General features: G+C 37.6%; 1 protein-coding gene across 1 annotated transcript in view; it reads left to right on the forward strand.

Annotated features, from left to right (window-relative positions):
* Window positions 1-18,650, forward strand: part of LOC122700586 — a 44,087-nt gene extending 25,437 nt beyond the window's left edge. The window contains exons 3-4 of the mRNA XM_043913561.1: window positions 1,860-1,936; window positions 15,319-18,650. Of these exons, the coding sequence (XP_043769496.1) occupies window positions 1,860-1,936; window positions 15,319-15,358 (117 nt within the window). The 3' untranslated portion in view covers window positions 15,359-18,650. The remainder of the gene's footprint in view (window positions 1-1,859; window positions 1,937-15,318) is intronic.
* Window positions 18,651-19,340: the final 690 nt, after the last annotated feature.

Consider the following 19,340-nt stretch of genomic DNA (forward strand, 5'->3'; position numbering starts at 1 on the left):
GATGAACTATTGTACGTAAGCCTCCTTGCTAATAACTATTTATTTTAAAAGGTCTGTTTATATGCTAGAACTTGGTAAATACTTGCTTTCATTGTAATTGAGTAGCAGAGCAATGTCAGAGTAACCACCCTCTTCACTTACATCAAAAATTGGTGACTACTTCTAACTGTCAAAAAGAACGGAATAACGTACATGACCAAATTGACTTAGATAATTTTGCAAGACAGGCCTATTGATTTTTCTGCCTATTACAGCTTGGCTCTATCCATTTCTCTTTATCACCACCAACAACCCAGTCCAGACTACCTTCACCTTTCTCTCTGGACCACTACAACCAGCTTCTCACTCATCTAGTCATACCTGCACGTCCTCTTCTATCCCATTATCAATATTAGCCTTAGATTGGCCCTTTTAAAACACACATCTATTCAAGTAATTCTACCACCACCTCTTCCCCTATTTAAAATCTTTTAGGACTCAGAAAAGATCACAGGGCAGAGATACAGCCTAACATAGCCCTACCAAACTCCTGGCCGATCTGGTCCTACTGACTGTTTGAGTGTTGTCTTGAACTCCTCTCTCTAGCTTTCTTTGATTGCCCACCACTGGCCTTCCTTCAATTATTCTTTTCCCGTTCCCACTCACAGCAGGGAATTTGCTTGTGGTGTTTCCTCTGCCTTGAAATCTCTTCCTTTTGCTCTTTGTATAGTTCGTGTCTGCCTATCCTTCGTATCTGGTGAGTAAGTCAGTTATTCAGCACAGCTTTCCCCAATCTCCCTGATTCGCTCAGCCTCACACATTCCCTCCTTTGTGTACCTGTCACACTGCGGTTTTACATTTGTTTGTGTTACGAGTTGACTAATGTTTGTGTCCGCTGCTGTACATTCTGTAACAGCACATACCATATCTAATTTAACTCATTTATGTATGCCATGGAGCCCAAGAACACAGTGCATATTTGGTAAATATTTGATTAAAAAACGAATAACTGATTAACTAACTGAATGAACTCAGGTGGGTGTAAATGTTGCTTCAGAGCCAGAGTGCCTAGGTTCAGATAAGGCAGTTCCTGACTGTGTAAGGTTAAAATTACATCACCGCGTTGTCCTCTCTAAACTGGGAACAGCAATTACCTTGTAGGGTATTGCAAGGAATAAATGAGTACTGTATAGCAAGTGCAATCTTTATTACTATTGCTATTAACATGCTTAGTCATTTTGTCATGCTAGTTCATTTAGGCCATGGCTACTAGTTCCTTGGATAAATTCATTCTTTTTTTATACGTAACAAATTCCAAGTGTCTATGTAAACACAAGAAGCTGTATCAAAGACACAAAGTGAGGGCAGAGTTTCTAAATCTTTTTGAGCTGTCCTGTTTTGACTGAGGTATAAGGGCACTAATATTAATCCTCCTATCACGGTGTTTCTTTGGTAGTATATTATTTATACAAAAAGACAAAGCAGTATTTGGATTATGAGAATTTCAAAGAGTTCTATAGCTATCTTTTACTAGGGCATAGTTAACGCATCAAAAAAATTGAGCCTACTATCTCTTTGAGTTTTCTGCATTGATTACCTCCTTGTACTTCAAATAATGGCAAGATATCAACATAATATGTATAAAAATACTGCCAATCTCTTTGGATTATAAACCTTCCATACTTTGAAGCACTGACTTTAGAATGTTCAAGCTGCAGGTTTGTAACTTTTCAACACTGTATGTTATAAACAGTTGAAATGGTGTCCACTTACTTGACAGCGGAAATATTGACAGTCAGTGCTAAGGCAGCAATGGTTGGATCTTGTTTAGCAAATACTTCTCACAGAAGTTGTGAATGCTTACGTTTTATTATATTCAGGGTCCCCACCTACGGATCCGTCTTTGTAAGCTGCCATTCATTTGGAGAACAGGTCATAAACTGAAGGGTTGTTTTAGGTAAGTATTGCAAATGATGTATTCTGTTCTTTGTTTACTAACAACCATGAAAAACATCACTGTACTTTCTAGAGAAACTGAGATCACCCAGTTCTTGCAACTTAGGTCATTTTAGCTTGGGAGGGAAAAGAAAAGAATTCTTTTCAACTCCTTGCCAGTTCCTCCTGGCTTTTTGAGAAGGCGATACCTCTGAAAGAAAATAGATCAAAGTTACACAGGACTAAGGGCGGATCAGATAGCTATACTTTGTAGTCTGTTGGAAACAGAGCTAGTTTTACTGGAAAAGAGATTATTATGTGTTAGAGTTACAAGGAGCAGAGGAAAGGTTAGAGGGGTTGCTAGACTAAAAAACCAACCTCCATTCCTCTGCCACCGTCTCAGAACTTAAAATTCCACCATTAGAAATTCATTTGTTTGCATTTTAAACAGTAATTCCTTCAAGCAGTTAACTGTGGAAGAAAAGTGAATTCCTTATCAATTCTTTTTCCTGAAAGTGAATTTTGAAAGCATGCAGCGAGGTAACACTAGCTCCTAAAAGCTCTGATTTGACTGTAGGACTGGTATGGAGAGAAAAGGTTGGAAGTGTACATTTTTTCATTTGTTGCTCTGAGCATCTATAATAGAAAAAAGAAAATACATCACGGTATGATGAGATACAATGAAAATGACACAGACAACGTAGGAGAGTCCTGTCATGCCTAGAATGTGATGACAACTCCACTTTCTTAAATATCCTGGTCTTTACTACATGTAAAATAGAGAGCCAATGGGAATTTGCTACATGGATCAGGAAACTCAAACAGGGACTCTGTGTCAACCTAGAGGGGTGGGGTGGGAAGGGAGATGGGAGGGAGGGTCAAAAGGGAGGGGATATATGTATACCTATGACTGATTCATGTTAGGTTTGACAGAAAACAAAATTCTGTAAAGCAATTATCCGTCAATTAAAAAATAAATACGTTTTTAAAATGTCCTGGTCTTTAGCTTTTTTCTGACCATAATCATGCTAAATTCATCCCTCACTTATAGAGTGATTAGTAAATATAAAGCACCTTGAGGGTAGTACAAGAATTTTAAGTTTTCTTAAAGAAGTTTTCTTAAGTTTTCTCTAAGAAGCTGTCCATGTGTCCTCTCTCCAGTAATTCATCACCAGTGCATAAACTGTTTCCCTGTTAAGCTGTGTGTGTTAGATTGAGACCCTGTCCACTAATAAGTGAGGAAACACAGGTCCCTTTGTCTTGTAACAAGGAACCAAGGAATATACAAAAAGTAAAGGTAAGATGAATAGACAAGGAAGGAGGCTGGTACAGACATACACACTTAACAATTATTATGTGCTTGATATTTGCAAGTTGAACTAGAAAGGAAAAACTATGTGTGAGAAAATCTGTCTCCTTGTGAGGAGCAAAGAGTTTGTGGCAGGATGAGCATTTGCTGGTGGGTGTAGGAAAGATGGAAATGGTAGCGAGGAGTTGCCCTGATTTACACCAGCACTGCACAGGAGTAGTAGTATCTGTTTTCAAAAAATTTAGGGTGCAGTGGTATCTGATTAGGGTTTTAATTTACATTTCCCCCATAAATAATGATATTGAATCTTTGTCATATGCTTATTGATCATTTATATACCTAGATTTATGAAATGTATATTCAAATCTTCTGCCTCTTTTCAAAAAATTGAGTTATTTTTCTCTCTCTTATTGATATATAGTGGTGCCTTATATATTTTGGATGTAGGATCTTTGTCAATAGTTGTTTCATATTTTTCTTTTCTTATTCTGTGTATTATTTTTTCATTCTCTTAAAAATGTATTTTGATAAATGAAAGTTATTCATTTAATGAAGTCTATTTTATCAGTCTCTTTTTTCATGGTTTGTGCTTTTGTATTTAAGAAAGCATTGCCTATCTTAAAGTCATGAAGATAGTTCCCTATGTTTTCTTCTAGAACTTTCACTGCTTTACCATTCACTTTAGATCTTTGGTCCACTTTGAGTTAATATTGTGTATAATGTGAAGAAGGGTCAGGGTTAAAAGTTTTACATATAAGTGTCCAGTTGATCCAGAACCATTTATTCAAAATATTACCCTTTACTCCACTGACTTGCACCTTTGTCATAAATCACACAATTCTTAATGTGTGATGATTTAACCTAAATATTCTACTAATGTATTACTTGAGTAAACAATACATTCAATTGATAAGAAAATCAAAACAAATTGATGAAAAAACTAAATTCAAAAGGGTACAAATATGCAAATGGTGAAGAGCAGAAGAAAATGTACCGTCCATCCTGTTCCTCCATACTCTATTTATTTCTCTAGAAGCAATGACAAGTGTCAGTGCTCAGATATGCAAACAATACTGCGTAACTTTCTAGGATCCTAAATAGAGAAACCCCTTTATCCCAAAGTCTACCTCCCTGATTCTAATGAAATGGCATCTCTAGGTGATTCTGATATTGTTTCTAGGTTGTTCTGATACAAGTTTGTTCCAACATAATTTAAAACTCTACTTCCCTTTACTCTTAAAAAGCATATGACTAGATTTTATAAAGCCCAATTAGATAAACACTTTATTTTATTGTAGATGTTCAACTTATTTATATTTACTGTGATTGTATTTATTCCTGCCATTTTATTTATGGTACTTTTTTTTTCTTTTTTGCCTTTTGTGGAATTAATGAAGCTTGCTTTTTTCTTATTTTAGTAGTTTAGATAGTATACATCTTATTTTTTATTCTGCTCCTAGATATTTTCAACTTTCATTTAATGTCTATTTGGTCTTAAAGTGTAGAATTAAGCAGCATCTGTATCCTGCCCTTGATCCTGCCTTTCTCTCGCACTTTCTCCTACAACTCACATAGGGAAAGATCCAGTTTTTTTGTAGAGCCAGAAGCTTATGCAATCTGGGGATCCTCTTTAAAATAATTTTAAATTCTAAATTTAAAAATTGAGTCAGAAAGTGAATGTGTATTTAGAATGAGAAAAGAAGTCAGAACAAAATATAAATTTTTGGATTTTACAAATTTACAAAATGATGGGCTTCTCTGGTGGCTTAGTGGGTAAAGAATCCACCTGCAATGAAGGAGACACAGGAGATGCAGTTTTGATCCCTGCATTGGGAAGATTCCTTGGAGAAGGAAAAGCAACCCACTTCAGTACTCTGGCCTGAAAAATCCTTTGGACAGAGGAGCCTGTCAGGATACAGTCAAAGGGTCACAAAGAGTCAGACATGACTGAGCAATTGAAGTATGCAGAAGCACAAATCTTTAAAGAATGAGAGTTTCAAAAACATAACAGAATCCAGAAAATAACATAATATTTCTATTAACTGCCTAGGGCACCTCTATAGTGCTTTCCCCCTACATTTTTCTCTTACAGTTGTGCATTTCTGATTATTCAGTTAAGCCACAAATTGTCTTCTAGCTGTGTACATTTCATGCTTGGTCCCTCTGTCCCCCCAACTATCTACAGAACTTCTGGGTACTGTGTGATATACTTACATCACAATACATGCCTCAGTTCTATAGCTTTCAGCAGGTGAGTCAGCACAGTTGGAAGCAGGGTTCCTTAGACCTTTTCTACATTGAGGGCACTATGGAAAAAAGTTAACTATTCATAAATTGACCATGACCACCTTAATATATTCCCATAAATTTAAATTAAATTATTTTCTCAGTCCAATTCCCAAAATATCCATAGCTACGCAATACCATCTGTTTTAAGACGTGTAGCAGAGAGGAATTCAGAGAAGAAACAAGAAATGATCAAGTGATTATTTTAGCAAGTAAATATATTTTAATCTTTTCAACTGTTTTACATTTTAAGGACTTTTTTAAAAAAGGCTAGGCATATAAATCATATGATCATCTCAACAGACGCATAAAAAGCTTTTGACAAAGTCTAACAGCGATATTGGAGATGGCAGTGGCCTTCTTTGCCGGTGGCAAAGGCCACTCCAGTGCTCTTGCCTGGAAAATCCCATGGGCAGAGGAGCCCGGTAAGCTGCAGTCCATGGGGTCGCTAAGAATCAGACACGACTGAGCGACTTCACTTTCACTTTTCACTTTCATGCATTGGAGAAGGAAATGGCAGCCCACTCCAGTGTTCTTGCCTGCAGAATCCCAGGGATGGAGGAGCCTGGTGGGCTGCCATCTATGGGGTTGCACAGAGTTGGACACGACTGAAGTGACTTAGCAGCAGCAGCAATAACATCGATATATGATAAAAATTTTCAACAAAGTGTATATAGAGGGAGCATACTTCAACATGATAAAGTTTATATTAATATGTGATAAGCTCACGACTAACATCATACTCAAAAGTGAAAAGCTGAAAGTATTTCCTTTAAGATCAGGAAGAAGACAAGGATACCCATTCTCATCATATTATCCAGTATAACATTGGAAGTCCTAGTCACAGCAATCAGACAAGAAACGAAAGGAATCCAAATAGGAGAAGAGGAAGTAAAACTGTCATTGCTTGAAGATGACAAGATGTTATTTGTGGAAAATCCTAAAGACAACACCAAAAAACTATTAGAACTGATAAATGAATTCAGTAAAGCTGCAGGATACAAAATTAATATACAAAAAACCTGTTGCATGCCTATACAATAACAATGAATTAGAAAGAGAGATTAAGAAAACAATCCAACTTACAACTGCAAAAAAAGAACAAAACACCTAGGCTAAATCTAACCAAGGATGTAAAAGACATGTACTTGGAAACTGTAAGACATTGATGAAAGAAACTGAAAATGATACAAATGGAAATATGTATCATAGATGGAAGAATTAATATTGTTAAAATGAACATACTCCTCAGCAATCTACAGATTCAATACAATCTCTATCAAAATACCAAAGGCATTTTTCGTAGAATTAGAACAAGTAATTCTAAAATTTGTTTGGAATTTGGAAACACACAAAAGACCGGAATAGCCAAACAATCCTGAGAAAGGAGAAGAAAGTTAGAGATATCATCCTTCCTAATTTCAAGCTATACTGGAAAGCTACAGTAACCAAAGCAATGTAGTACTAGCATAAAAACAGACACATAGATCAATGGAATAAATTAGAAAGCCTAGAAAAAAAACCCATGCTTTTATAGTCAGCTAATCTATGACAAAGGAGGCACAAACATACAACAGGAAAAGACAGCTCTTTAATAAATGGTGTTGGGAAAACTGGACAGCTGCATGCAGAATAATCAAACAAGACTAGTTTCTCACACCAGATACAAAAAGAAACTCAAAGGGATTAAAGGCTTAAATGTAAGACCTGAAACCATAAAAATTCTAGAAGAAAAAAAAACATCAGCAGAGTGCTCTTTGACATCGGGCTTCGGAATATTTCTTTCTCAAGAGGAATATAAGCAAATATAGACAAATGGAACTACAACAAACTAAAAGACTTTTGCACAGAGAAAGAAACTATCAACAAAACAAAAAGGCACCCTACTGAATGGGAGAAGATGTTTGCAAGCAATATATCTGATAAGGTGGTTGATATCCAAAATGTACAAAGAGCTTATGTAGCTCAACATCAAAATCCAAACAATCCAATTCAAAAATGGGCAAAGGGCCTGAGTAGACATTTTTTCCAAAGAAGACATGCAGATGGACTACAGTTCAGTTCAGTTCAGTCACTCAGTCGTGTCATACTCTCTGAGACCCCATGGACTGCAGCAGGCCAGGCTTCCTTGCCCATCACAAACTCCCAGAGCTTACTCAAACTCACGTCCACTGAGTTGGTGATGCCATCCAACCATCTCATCCTCTGTCGTCCCTTTTTCCTCCTGCCTTCAATCTTTCCCAGCATCCAGGTCTTTTCAAATGAGTCAGTTCTTCACATCAGGTGGCCAAAGTATTGGAGTTTCAGCTTCAACATCAGTCCTTCCAATGAATATTCAGGACTAATTTCCTTTAGGATGGACTGGTTGGATCTCCTTGCAGTCCAAGGGACCCTCAAAAGTCTTCTCTAACACCATAGTTCAAAAGCATCAATTCTTCGGTGCTTAGCTTTCTTTATAGTCCAACTCTTACACCCATACATGACTACTGGAAAAACCATAGCCTTGACTAGATGGACCTTTGTTGGCTGTATAGATCTTCTCCATCTTTGGCTGCAATCTGATTTCGGTATTGACCATCTGGTGATGTCCATGTTTAGAGTCTTTTCTTGTGTTGTTGGAAGAGGGTGTTTGCTATGACCAGTGCGTTCTCTTGGCAAAACTCTATTAGCCTTTGCCCTGCTTCATTTTGTACTCCAAGGCCAAATTTGCCTGTTACTTCAGATATCTCTTGACTTCCTAATTTTGCATTCCAGCCCCCTATAATGAAAAGGACATCTTTTTTTGGGTGTTAGTTCTAGAAGGTCTTGTAGATCTTCATAGAATCTTTCAACCTCAACCTCTTCAGCATTACTGGTCAGGACATAGACTTGGATTACTATGATATTGAATGGTTTGCCTTGGAAATGAACCGAGATCATTCCATCGTTTTTGAGATTGCATCCAAGCACTGCATTTCAGACTCTCTTGTTGACTCTGATGGCTACTCCATTTCTTCCAAGGGATTCTTACCCACAGTAGTAGATATAAAGGTCATCTGAATTAAATTCGCCCATTCCAGTCCATTTTAGTTCACTGATTCCTAAAATGTCAATGTTCACTCTTGTCATCTCTTGTTTGACCACTTCCAGTTTGCCTTGATTCATGGACCTAACATTCCAGGTTCCTATGCAATATTGCTCTTACAGCATCAGACTTTACTTCCATCACCAGTCACATCCACAACTGGGTTTTGTTTTTGCTTTGGTTCTGTCTTTTCATTCTTTCTAGAGTTATTTCTCCACTCTTCTCCAGTAGCATATTGGGCACCTACTGACCTGGGGAGTTCATCTTTCAGTGTCATATCTTTCTGCCTTTTAGACTGTTCATGGGGTTCTCAAGGCATGGATACTGAAGTGGTTTGCCATTCCTTTCTCCAGTGGTCCACATTTTGTCAGAACTCTCCACCATGACCCATCCATCTTGGGTGGCCCTACACGGCATAGTTTCATTGGCCTATGAGCCTATGAGTTTCATAGGCTCATAGTATCATTGAGTTAGACAAGGCTATGGTCCATGTGATCAGTTTGGTTAGTTTTCTGTGATTGTGATTTTCAGTCTGTCTGCCCTCTGATGGAGAAGGATAAGAGGCTTATGGAAGCTTCCTGATGGGAGAGACTGACTGAGGGGAAATTGGGTCTTGTTCTGATGGGCAGGGCCAGGCTCAGGAAATCTTTAATCCAATTTTGTTGATGGGCGGGGCTGTGTTCTCTCCCTCTTATTTGACTTGAGGCCAAACTATGTTGGAGGTAATGAAGATAATGGCAACCTCCTTCAAAATGGCCCATGCATGCACTGCTGTACTCAATGCCCCCAATCCCGCAGCAGGTCACCACCAACCGACGCTTCCGCCAGAGACTCCTAGACACTCACGGGCAAGTCTGGGTCAGTCTCTTGTGGGGACACTGCTCCTTTCTTTTGGGTCCTGGTGTGCACAAGATTTTTTGTGCCCTCCAAGAGTCTGTTTCTCCAGTCCTGTGTAAGTTCTAGTGGCTCTATGGTGGGGTTAATGGTGATCTCCTCCAAGAGGGCTTATGCCATACCCAGGTCTACTGCACCCAGAGCCCCTACCCCTGGAGAGTCCACTGCTGGCCCATACCTCCACAGGAGACTCAAACACAGTTCTGTCTTAGTCTCTGTGGGGTCTCTGGGTCCTGGTGCATACAAGGTTTGGTTAGGGTTAGGGTTAGAGTGTCTCTGGCGTGTAAGGGGTTTGATCCTAAACTCGATTTTGCCCTTCCTACCATCTTGCTGGGGCTTCTCCTTTGCCCTTGGATGTGGGGTATCTCCTCAAAGTCACTCCAGTGCTGCATAGCCACCGCTCCAGCTCCTGGCACTACAGACACATGAAAAGATGCTCAACATCCTAGTTATCAGGGAACTGCAAAGCAAAACCACAATGAATTATCACATCATACTTGTGAGAATGACTATCATCAAAAAGACAGCAAATTATAAGTGCTGACAAGGATGTGGGTAAAAGGAAACCTTCACATTTGGAATGTCTATTGGTACAGCCACTATAGAATATATTATGGAGATTCCTCAAAAAATTAAAAATAGAACTACCATCATGGTCAACATGCTCATTTGTGTCTGACTCTTTGCAACCCAATGGACTGTAGCCCATCAGGCTCCTCTGTCCACGGGATTGATATAATCTAGCAATTCCAACTATAGGTATTTTTCTGAAAACAAACAAAAAACATTAGTTAGAAAATATACATGCACCCCAATGTTCTTTGCAGCATTATTTACAACAGCCAAGATATTGTAGGAACCTAAGTGCCCATCACTAGATGAATGGATGAAGAAGATGTGGTACATTTATATAATGGAATATTACTCAGCCATATAAAAAAAGAAATCTTGTCATTTACAACAACATGGATGGAGATAGAGCATTAAACATTAAGCCATGCAGCTAGTGCTCCTTGTACATTTTCCTGCCCTTTACCTGTAAATTGAAAAAGATACTGCTATGGTTTGAATGTTTGAAATTCTAGACTTGAGAGATGATGGCATCAGGAGGTGGGGCTTTGGGGAGGTTGCTTAGGTTATGAGGGTGGAATCCTCATGAAAAAGATTAATGTTTTTATAAAAAAGACCCCACAGGTCTGCTTACCCTCTTCTGTAAGAACACAGAGAGATGTCACCAGCTACAGGCTAAAAAAGGCCTTCACCAGAACATGACCATCATGGCACCTTGATCTTGGATTTCCCAGCCCCCAGACGTGTGAGAAATAAATTTGTGTTGTTTATAAGCTTCCCACCTGTGATATTTTGTTGTAGCAGCTCAAATTGACCAAGAGAGATATTTTCTTTGTTTTAGGCTCAAATGTTTAATGCTTTCTTAGTTTAGAATTACACTGATCTACTTTTAAAATGGCTACCATTTATTTTATTTTTTTAGGAAGTGTTCCCTCCTGCCACATTTCCTAAAAGAGTTTGTATCTGACAAGGATTGTTTCTTTAAATGTTTGATAGGATTCACCAATTAAATCATCTGGGCCTAGAGCTTTCTCTGCTGGGAGGTTTTTCATTTAAAAAATTCAGTTTCTTCAAGTAAAGAGTTATTCAGATTTTCTGTTTCATTTTTTTGTCAGAATAAGTTATATTTTTCAAAGAATTTGTCTGTCATATAAATTGATGAATTTATTGGTATAAAGATACTCATAGTATTTCCTTATTACCCATTTACTTATTTGAGATCTACACTGAATGTTGTTGTTGCTCAGTTGCTAAGTCCAGCTCTTTGCGGCCCCGTGGACTGCAGCACATCAGGCTCTACTGTCTCCCACTATCTCCCTGCGTTTACTCAGACTCATGTCCGTCGAGTCAGTGATGCTAACCTTCTCATCCCCTGCCACTCCTTTCTCCTTTTGTCTTTAATCTTTCCCAGCAGGAGGGTCTTTCCCAATGAGTCAGCTCTTTGTAGCAGGTGGCCAAAGTATTGGAGCTTTAGCTTCAGCATCAGTCCTTCCAATGAGTATTCAGGGTTGATTGCTTTTAGGATTGACCTATTTGATCTTGCAGTCCAAGGAACTCTCAAGAGTCTTATCCAGGACCAAAATTCAAAAGCATCAGTTTTTCAGCACTCAGCCTTCTTTATGGTCCACATCTCACCTTCATACATGACTACTGGAAAAACCATAGTTTTGACTATACAGACCTTGTTGGCAAAGTGATGTTTCTGCTTTTTAATACACTGTCCCTTCCCTGGTAGCTCAGAAAGAATCTGCCTGCCATGCAGAAGATCAGGGTTCAGTCCCTGGGTCGGGAAGATCCCCCATAGAAGGGAATGGCAACCCACTCCAGTCTTCTTGCCTGCACAATTACATGGACAGAGGAGTCTTGCAGACTACACTCTATGGGGTCGTAAAGAGTCAGACACCCCTGAGCCACTAACACACACAATACGCTGTCTAGGTTTATCATAGCTTTTCTTCCAAGGAGCAAGCATCTTGTAATTTCATGGTTGCAGTCCTGTCTGCAGTGATTTTGGAGCCCAAGAAAATAAAATCTGTCACCACTTCCACTATTTCGCCCATCTATTTGCCATGAAGTGATGAGACCAGATGTCATGATCTTAGTTTTTTGAATGTTGAGTTTCAAGCCAGCTTTTCACTCTCATCTTTCACCTTCATCAAAAGGCTCTTTAGTTCCTCTTCACTTTCTGTCATGAGAGTGGTGTCACCTGCATATCTGAGGTTGTTGATATTTCTCCCAGCAATCTTGATTCCAGCTTGTGATGTATCCAGGCTGGCATATCACATGATATACTTTGCATAGGAGTTAAATAAGCAGGATGACAATATAAGCCTTGTTGTACTCTTTTTACAATTTTGAACTAGTCAGTTGTTCCATGTCTGGTTTTAACTGTTGCTTCTTGACCTGCATACAGGTTTCTCAGGAGATAGGTGAGGTGATCTGGTACTCCCATCTCCTTAAGAATTTCCCACGGTTTGTTGTGATCCACACAATCAAAGGCTTTAGCATAGTCAATGAAGCAGAAGTTTTTCTGGAACGCCCTTGCTTTCTCCATGATCCAATGAATGTTGGCAATTTGACTCGGGTTCCTCTGCCTCTTCAAAACCCAGCTTGTACACCTTTTTTATTCTTCACACTGATAACTTCTGTTCTCTCTCTTTCTCTTTGTTTTTATCAGTCTAGCTAGGAATTTATCGCTTTTGTTAAGCTTTCCAAACAGATGTGTTTTGGGCTCTGTTAATTTTTTCTGTTGTTTCCTATTTCATTGTTTCCTATTATTATTATTTCTCTTTCCCACTTATTCTGAGTTTACTTTGCTTTTCTTTTAACTTTTTAAATTGGAAACTTAAGTTACTATTTTTATAATTTCTTTTCTAACATGTGCATTTAGAACTATAACTTTTTCTTCAAGCACTGTTTTAGCTGCATCGCATACATTTTGATACATTGTATATTCATTATCATTCAGTTTGAAATACTTTGTTTTTTATTTAATTATGTTTGGCTGCACTTGGTCTCCTCTGTTGCATGCAGGTTTTCTCTAGTTGTGGTGAGCAGGGGCTGTTCTCTCCTTGTGGTGCCTGGGATTCTCATTGTGGCGGCTTCTCTTCCTGCAAAGCACAGGCTTTAGGGAGAGTGCTGGTTCAAGAAGCTGCAACATGTGTGCTTTAGAGCATGAAGGCTTAGTTGCCCATGGCATGTGGAATCTTCCGGGACCAGAGATTGAGCTCATGTCCCCTGTATTGATAGGCAGATTCACTGGACCACCCAGGAAATACTTGAAATATTTTCTAATTTCTATTGTGGTTTCCTTTTTTAACCCACTGGACTTATTAAACATGTAATGTGAATTTTAAATATTTGCATTTTTGTAAATATATCTTATTATTATTGATTGTGATCAGAGAAGATACTTTTCGAGACTTCCGTCTTTTAAAATTTATTAAGATTTGTTTTACAGCTCAGCATATAATCTATTTCAGTATACCTTGTGTGCATGAAAAGAATGGGTATTCCAGCAGTTGTTGGGTATTCTATAAATGTCAGGTCAAGGAAACTGGTGGTGTTCAGATCTACATCTTCACTGATTTTTTTTGGCTGTTCTGTAAATTGTTGGGAGAGGGGTTTTAAATATTCCATGATTGTAGATTTGTCTATTTCTTCATTTAATTCTCAACCTTTACTTCATGTGCTTTGAATATCTACTATGGCTTCCTAATTAACTGATATTCTTATTATTATGAATTATCCCTATCTTTGTTACTTTCCTTTGTCTTGAAGTCTGTTTCATGTGATATTAACATAGACATTTCAGACTTCTTTGATTGTTTGCATGGTTTATATAATGTTCCATCTTTTTACTTTCAACCTAGCCATGTATTTAAAGTAATTTTTTTTTTTACAGAATATATAGTTGGGTCTTGCTTTTTTTATTATCCATTCTGAAATTTTCTACCTTTTAGTTAGAGTTTTAATAAATTTATATTTAATGAACTATTATTCTGTATTTATTCTTACCACTTTACTATTTGCTTTCTGTTTGCCCATTAGCTTTTTGTTCAACTTGGTCTATTTATCCATAGTTTTTAAGCTAATTGAACATTAGTTCTTTAGGCCTATAAGACTGCAAGTTTTTATCTAGTTCTTAGTCATCCATCATGGAACTAGATGGCAAAAAAAAAAAAAAACCCATAAAAATGGGAAGTTCACTTATTGTCATTAGCTTTATCAATTAGTTTTTCCGATTCCCTCCCATTTTTTATTACTTTTGGTCATACTCCCATGTCTTGAGATAGTTGTTTTGATATTTTGTCCACATTTTATCTTTGTTACCCATGGAACAGTTGCTCAATAGGAGCTGCTCTCCCTTTGCCAGAGATGGAATGTAATTTTTAAAGCTTATAACATCAGTGTCACAATGCCCCTCACTTTTACAGTTTCTGATGAATCTAGGTGTTTAAGTGACACCCACCAGTTTGTAGCAATGGCTTTCTGCAATAATGAACTAGTAGAGGTATATGAATGGATCACTGCTGGCTCTGAAATCTGTTATTGTTGGAATCATAAAGAAAAGCTTGCTAGGTATATTTTGTATCTGTGAAGTATTAAGAATATTAGTAAGAAAATGAATAACCAATATTTTAAGTGTTTACTTTTGGATAGTAGAATTAAAAGATGGTTTGTTTTCTGAAGTTTTTTAGAGTTTTCCAAATTTCTGTGATTGAACTGCTTTGTAATTGAAATGAAGATATCATTTATTTTTGACAAAAAAAGAATGAAAGAACACTAAAAGCTGCTGAGCACCTACCATGAGCTGAGTAGTGCTCTAGGTACTGTCTCATTTTAAATTTTTTTTATTTTTTAAACTGGAAGAAAATATTTTTTAAATTAACTATTAAAGTGTAGTTTAAAAGTACGTTTATTTTTTTTTTCATAATGATGCCTCTTGTGTTTTTTCCCCCCAATTAGACCTTTCTGTGTCCTCCCTAGGTTAACGTTAGTAAATGAGTTCTAGATACTCATAAATATCCGGTATGCAATGTGGATGAAAAAAATCAACACTCCTTCAATATACTGAGGCATTAAATTTAACTTCTGATAATTTTGGAAAGGCATAATTTCCTTGTGTCTTCCTGATATTCTTGAGTTACCTAAACTGTGTGGGGATCTTATCCTTTCTTCTAAACAGCAATAAAATGTTTCATTTAATGCCAGAGCAACAACACCTTTCATCCAATCTCATTCAATTTACCAGTTTAATTTTTTCTTCTCACTCTTTCAGAATGCTTAAGAAGAGAACAGTCATAACAGAGCAAGGTTGAGCAGTGTATGGTCTACTACATGCACAGAATCAGAGGCCAAGCAAACTTCAGCACTCATTTCCTGAGGACCAAAAGCAGCTTCTGTGTTCCTGCCCGAGGGCCTACCCTCTGTGCTTTCTAGGTAAAACTGCCATGGATTCCCTCTCCTAATCGGGAGAAGGTGACTGGATTGAGTCATGTTTCACATGAAGCATTTTGGCCCCTTATCTGAACCAGTCATTACACCTTGAGGCAGTTGTAACTAGGACTGCTGTAATGATCTGACAAAAGACCTATTCCTTCAACATTACCAGTCATTAACTCTCCAAGACAAGATGTGACATGCCACAGCCCTCAGACAGTTCATACAGTAGGAGCCTCTTCTTGACAAATACAATCCCTTTTCACCTTTGTTCATGACAATTTTATTTCTTTCACAGTGTCAAACTACCAATTTTTCCAAGTCAGCACTTCCTAGTTGGACCAAGGAAAATTTTTTTTTTTTCCAATTTAAGGAGAGGTGCCACTATCTTTTCACTTTTGATTGTATCTTACTTTAATTGGTCTTCCGTAGAATAGTAATTTTAAGTAGATACACGTTTAAAATAGCAAAGCTTGATACTAATGCCTGTCACTGTTTTCTTTATCATTATTTTTGCTGCAAATTTTACAATCTGAGGCATAAAAGCCTGTTTTAAGCATATGCACTACTTCATGTTCAGTGTGTGCAGTTCTTATTCTACAGATGTGATATCAAGATGAATCCAGCAATTGGGATAGTTGACTTAAAGTAGAAGAGAAGTAGGGTGCTCAGGGTATAGTCTTCAATTCTTAACTTTATTTAAGTAATTTTCTCTACCTAGGAAATTTTAAAATAAATTCTCTTGTAAAAATGGGATCATTGGTTCAAAATATCTCATTTTCCTCCAGTGGTTAAACCTATGCAAAACTATGAAACTAATACCAAAATTAAGAAGCACTTTTCTTTAAAGCCTTGATTCCCCCAGAGAGTCTCATTAGCTAGAATCCATGTTCAACCATTTGAAACCCAATGCCGCATGTGAACAGAAGTGGGACATGGTTCTTTTTCAATTGATTTTAAAGGTAACTAGGCCAACAGTACAGGAGTGCAGAGGAAAACTAAACTGAGAGATGGGAAAAACAGATCACAGAGGATATTATGGCCTAACAGCAGTCTGAAGAGAGAACCTGCAAATAACGGTCAAGGAAAAGGCACTCCATGTCAAGTTTAAGAACTGGCTGAAAGGAAGTTAGGAAAGTGGCTACGCAGTTGCCAGATGATATCCAAAGACATAAGGGTATGGGCTGTTACATTGAGCCTAGATTTTTCTCTCCAGAAAAGCCTTCTCTAGGGTGTAGAATGTGTGTGTGTGCTCAGTCGCTCAGCCGTGTCCGACTCTTTGCAGCCCCATGAACGGTGGCCTGCCCAGACTCCTCTGGCCGTGGAATTTTCCAGGCAAGAATACTGGAGTGGGTTGCCCCTTCCTACTCCAGGGGATCTTCCCCACCCAGGGATCAAACCCATGTCTCCTGCACTGGCAGGTGGATTCTTTCAAAGGTCTATGAGATAGAGTTTACCAGGGCTCAGCTTAAGATAAAAAGAATGAGAAGGAAGAAAAAAAAAAAAACAAAGAAGGGGCAGTAACTTCAACCCTTGTTCTCTCTTAAAGACTGTCACAAAGAGCCTAACAGCAGATGATCTGCATAGTAATTAGAATTGAATGGATCGGATCTCTGAAGAACAAAAGAAGGTCCAGGGCTAAAGTCTGAGTGATAGATGGTACCTAAAGTGGTGAGGCTAGGAGGAGAAAGGAATTCCTTGAGAAGACAGAGAATAAGGATCGGTGGATATAAGACAACAAACTCGTGAAAGCCCTTAAACTTAATTATTAATTAATTGACACTTAGGTAAATTTCAGCTATTCATTTACAGAGGAAATGTGCATTTAGAAGTTACAGTTATTTTTATTCACTTAAAAGTGTAGATGTTCCTCAGCATATATAATTTTTTAAATTAATAATCCAAACTATGAACTAGAAAAGCTAGTGCTATTACCACGTGACAGTTTTATGCAGTGGGGTATAACTGTTTACTTATTGTTCCATGTTCTCTCATTTTTCCTCTCTGTCTTAATTAGATTTTCAGTACCTCCAGGGCTGGGTAGATATCATGCATTGCTTAAAAGCCTGGACCACTGAAGGTTGATAGAGCAGGTGTGACTCCTAAGCTTCTCTTATTTGTGTGGCCTTTAGCAAGCTGGCTTCCCTAGTGGCTCAAACGGCAAAGTATCTGCCTGCAATCTGGGTAGACCTGAGTTTGATCCCTGGGTTGGGAAGATCCCCTCGAGAAGGAAATGGCAACTCATTCCAGTACCCTTGCCTGGAAATCCCATGGACGGAGAAGCCTGGTAGGGTACAGTCCATGAGGTCACAAACAGTTAGTTGGACACGACTGAGCGACTTCATTTTATCAGCAAATTATTAACCTCTCTAAGGTTCGGTTTCTTCATATGTAAAATGGGAATAATAGGAATACCTTCTTGATAGGGTTATACTAAGGAATAAATAATGTAAGGTGAATAAAATGATGTAACGTAAACAAATCATGTTCATTTTGTGACAAATAACACAGCATTTAAGAACTGATTTTCACCAGATTTATGATTATGTTTGGCAAGATTTGACTGAAACTAAAGATTTGAAAATATGAACATCCCTCAGGAAAGCTGAAACTGATGCACGATAAGGGGCCCCTGGGGGCTACTCACTCACTGGTAGAAACAAGCCACAGGCAAGGAGATGCAGACAGAAGGGAGTAAATAAGCAAAGGTTTCTAAGAGACAGGGATTCCAAGTGCTAGATGATTTGCAATCGACTGCTTCCAACAAGGGCAACTTTAGGTATGTGCTCCAGAGAAAGCGGCAATAGCTAACTATTTATTTCTTTTTATAATGATACATTCAGAGGGGAATGGGAAAAACAAGTTACTATGTGAGACAAATGACAGCATTTACTGACCTCCAATCATTGTAAATACAAGGCCTAGAACAACTGGATTGGATTATAGTTTTAAAGAAACAACTGGACCCAACCACTGAGATTCCTCACCAGTCTCTGCTTCCAGACCCTCTTCAACCTCCCTCCCTTCTCCCACTTCACGCATTCACCAGCAGTGTGAAAGCAATGCCAGTTTTCACCTGTGATTAGGAGCGGATTCATACAATAAACTGAAAAGAATCATTCAAGGAAAAAGAAAAACTTATACTATAATAGAAGACACATAACATTCACTCATTCTATACTATAGCTTCTAAAATAGATTATGCATATATTAAGCATGTATTTGTATTTATATATAATACATATAAATACAGATATACTATGCATAAATATAGTCACTAGGCAATCATCACATATATTGAAGGTAAATTATATTATCAAAATCTGTCATTTATCATATTTCTATTTAATGTATTTGAATGCTCTAATAATTACTGAATAAAAGCAAACAGATAAACTGCAAGCTATGTCTAGAAGATTGGTCACTAAGACTATATTAGAAGTATTCTAGGAATAGAAGTAAAAAGAAAACAAGGAAGTCTAAATGTTTGCATGATTGTACTTGATATTAAGTTAAAAGTACCACATGCTTTTTAAACTTTTGATTTAAAATCTCCTGGGTTGTAAATGTGAAAAATGCCTCCTCTAACTTATTCCTAAAATAAAACTTAGCAGCATAAATACTTAATAGCTTAGATAACTGTGATAGAGTTCTGTGTTTTATTCCTTTATTTTATTTATCTAGGTCATAAATGAAAGATTTCAATCCTTCATTTGGCATCTTTCAGAAGTACTAAATTTACAAGCATAAAAAAGTAATTGTATCTTAATTTTCTTATGTGATTTCAGAAAGTAAACACACTGGTTGTTTTATTAAGCAATTATTAACCTTATAACTATACATCAGTTTTAATGTTAAATA

The sequence above is a fragment of the Cervus elaphus genome, chromosome 9 (genome assembly GCF_910594005.1).
Source record: "Cervus elaphus chromosome 9, mCerEla1.1, whole genome shotgun sequence".
Taxonomy (NCBI): Eukaryota; Metazoa; Chordata; class Mammalia; order Artiodactyla; family Cervidae; genus Cervus; species Cervus elaphus.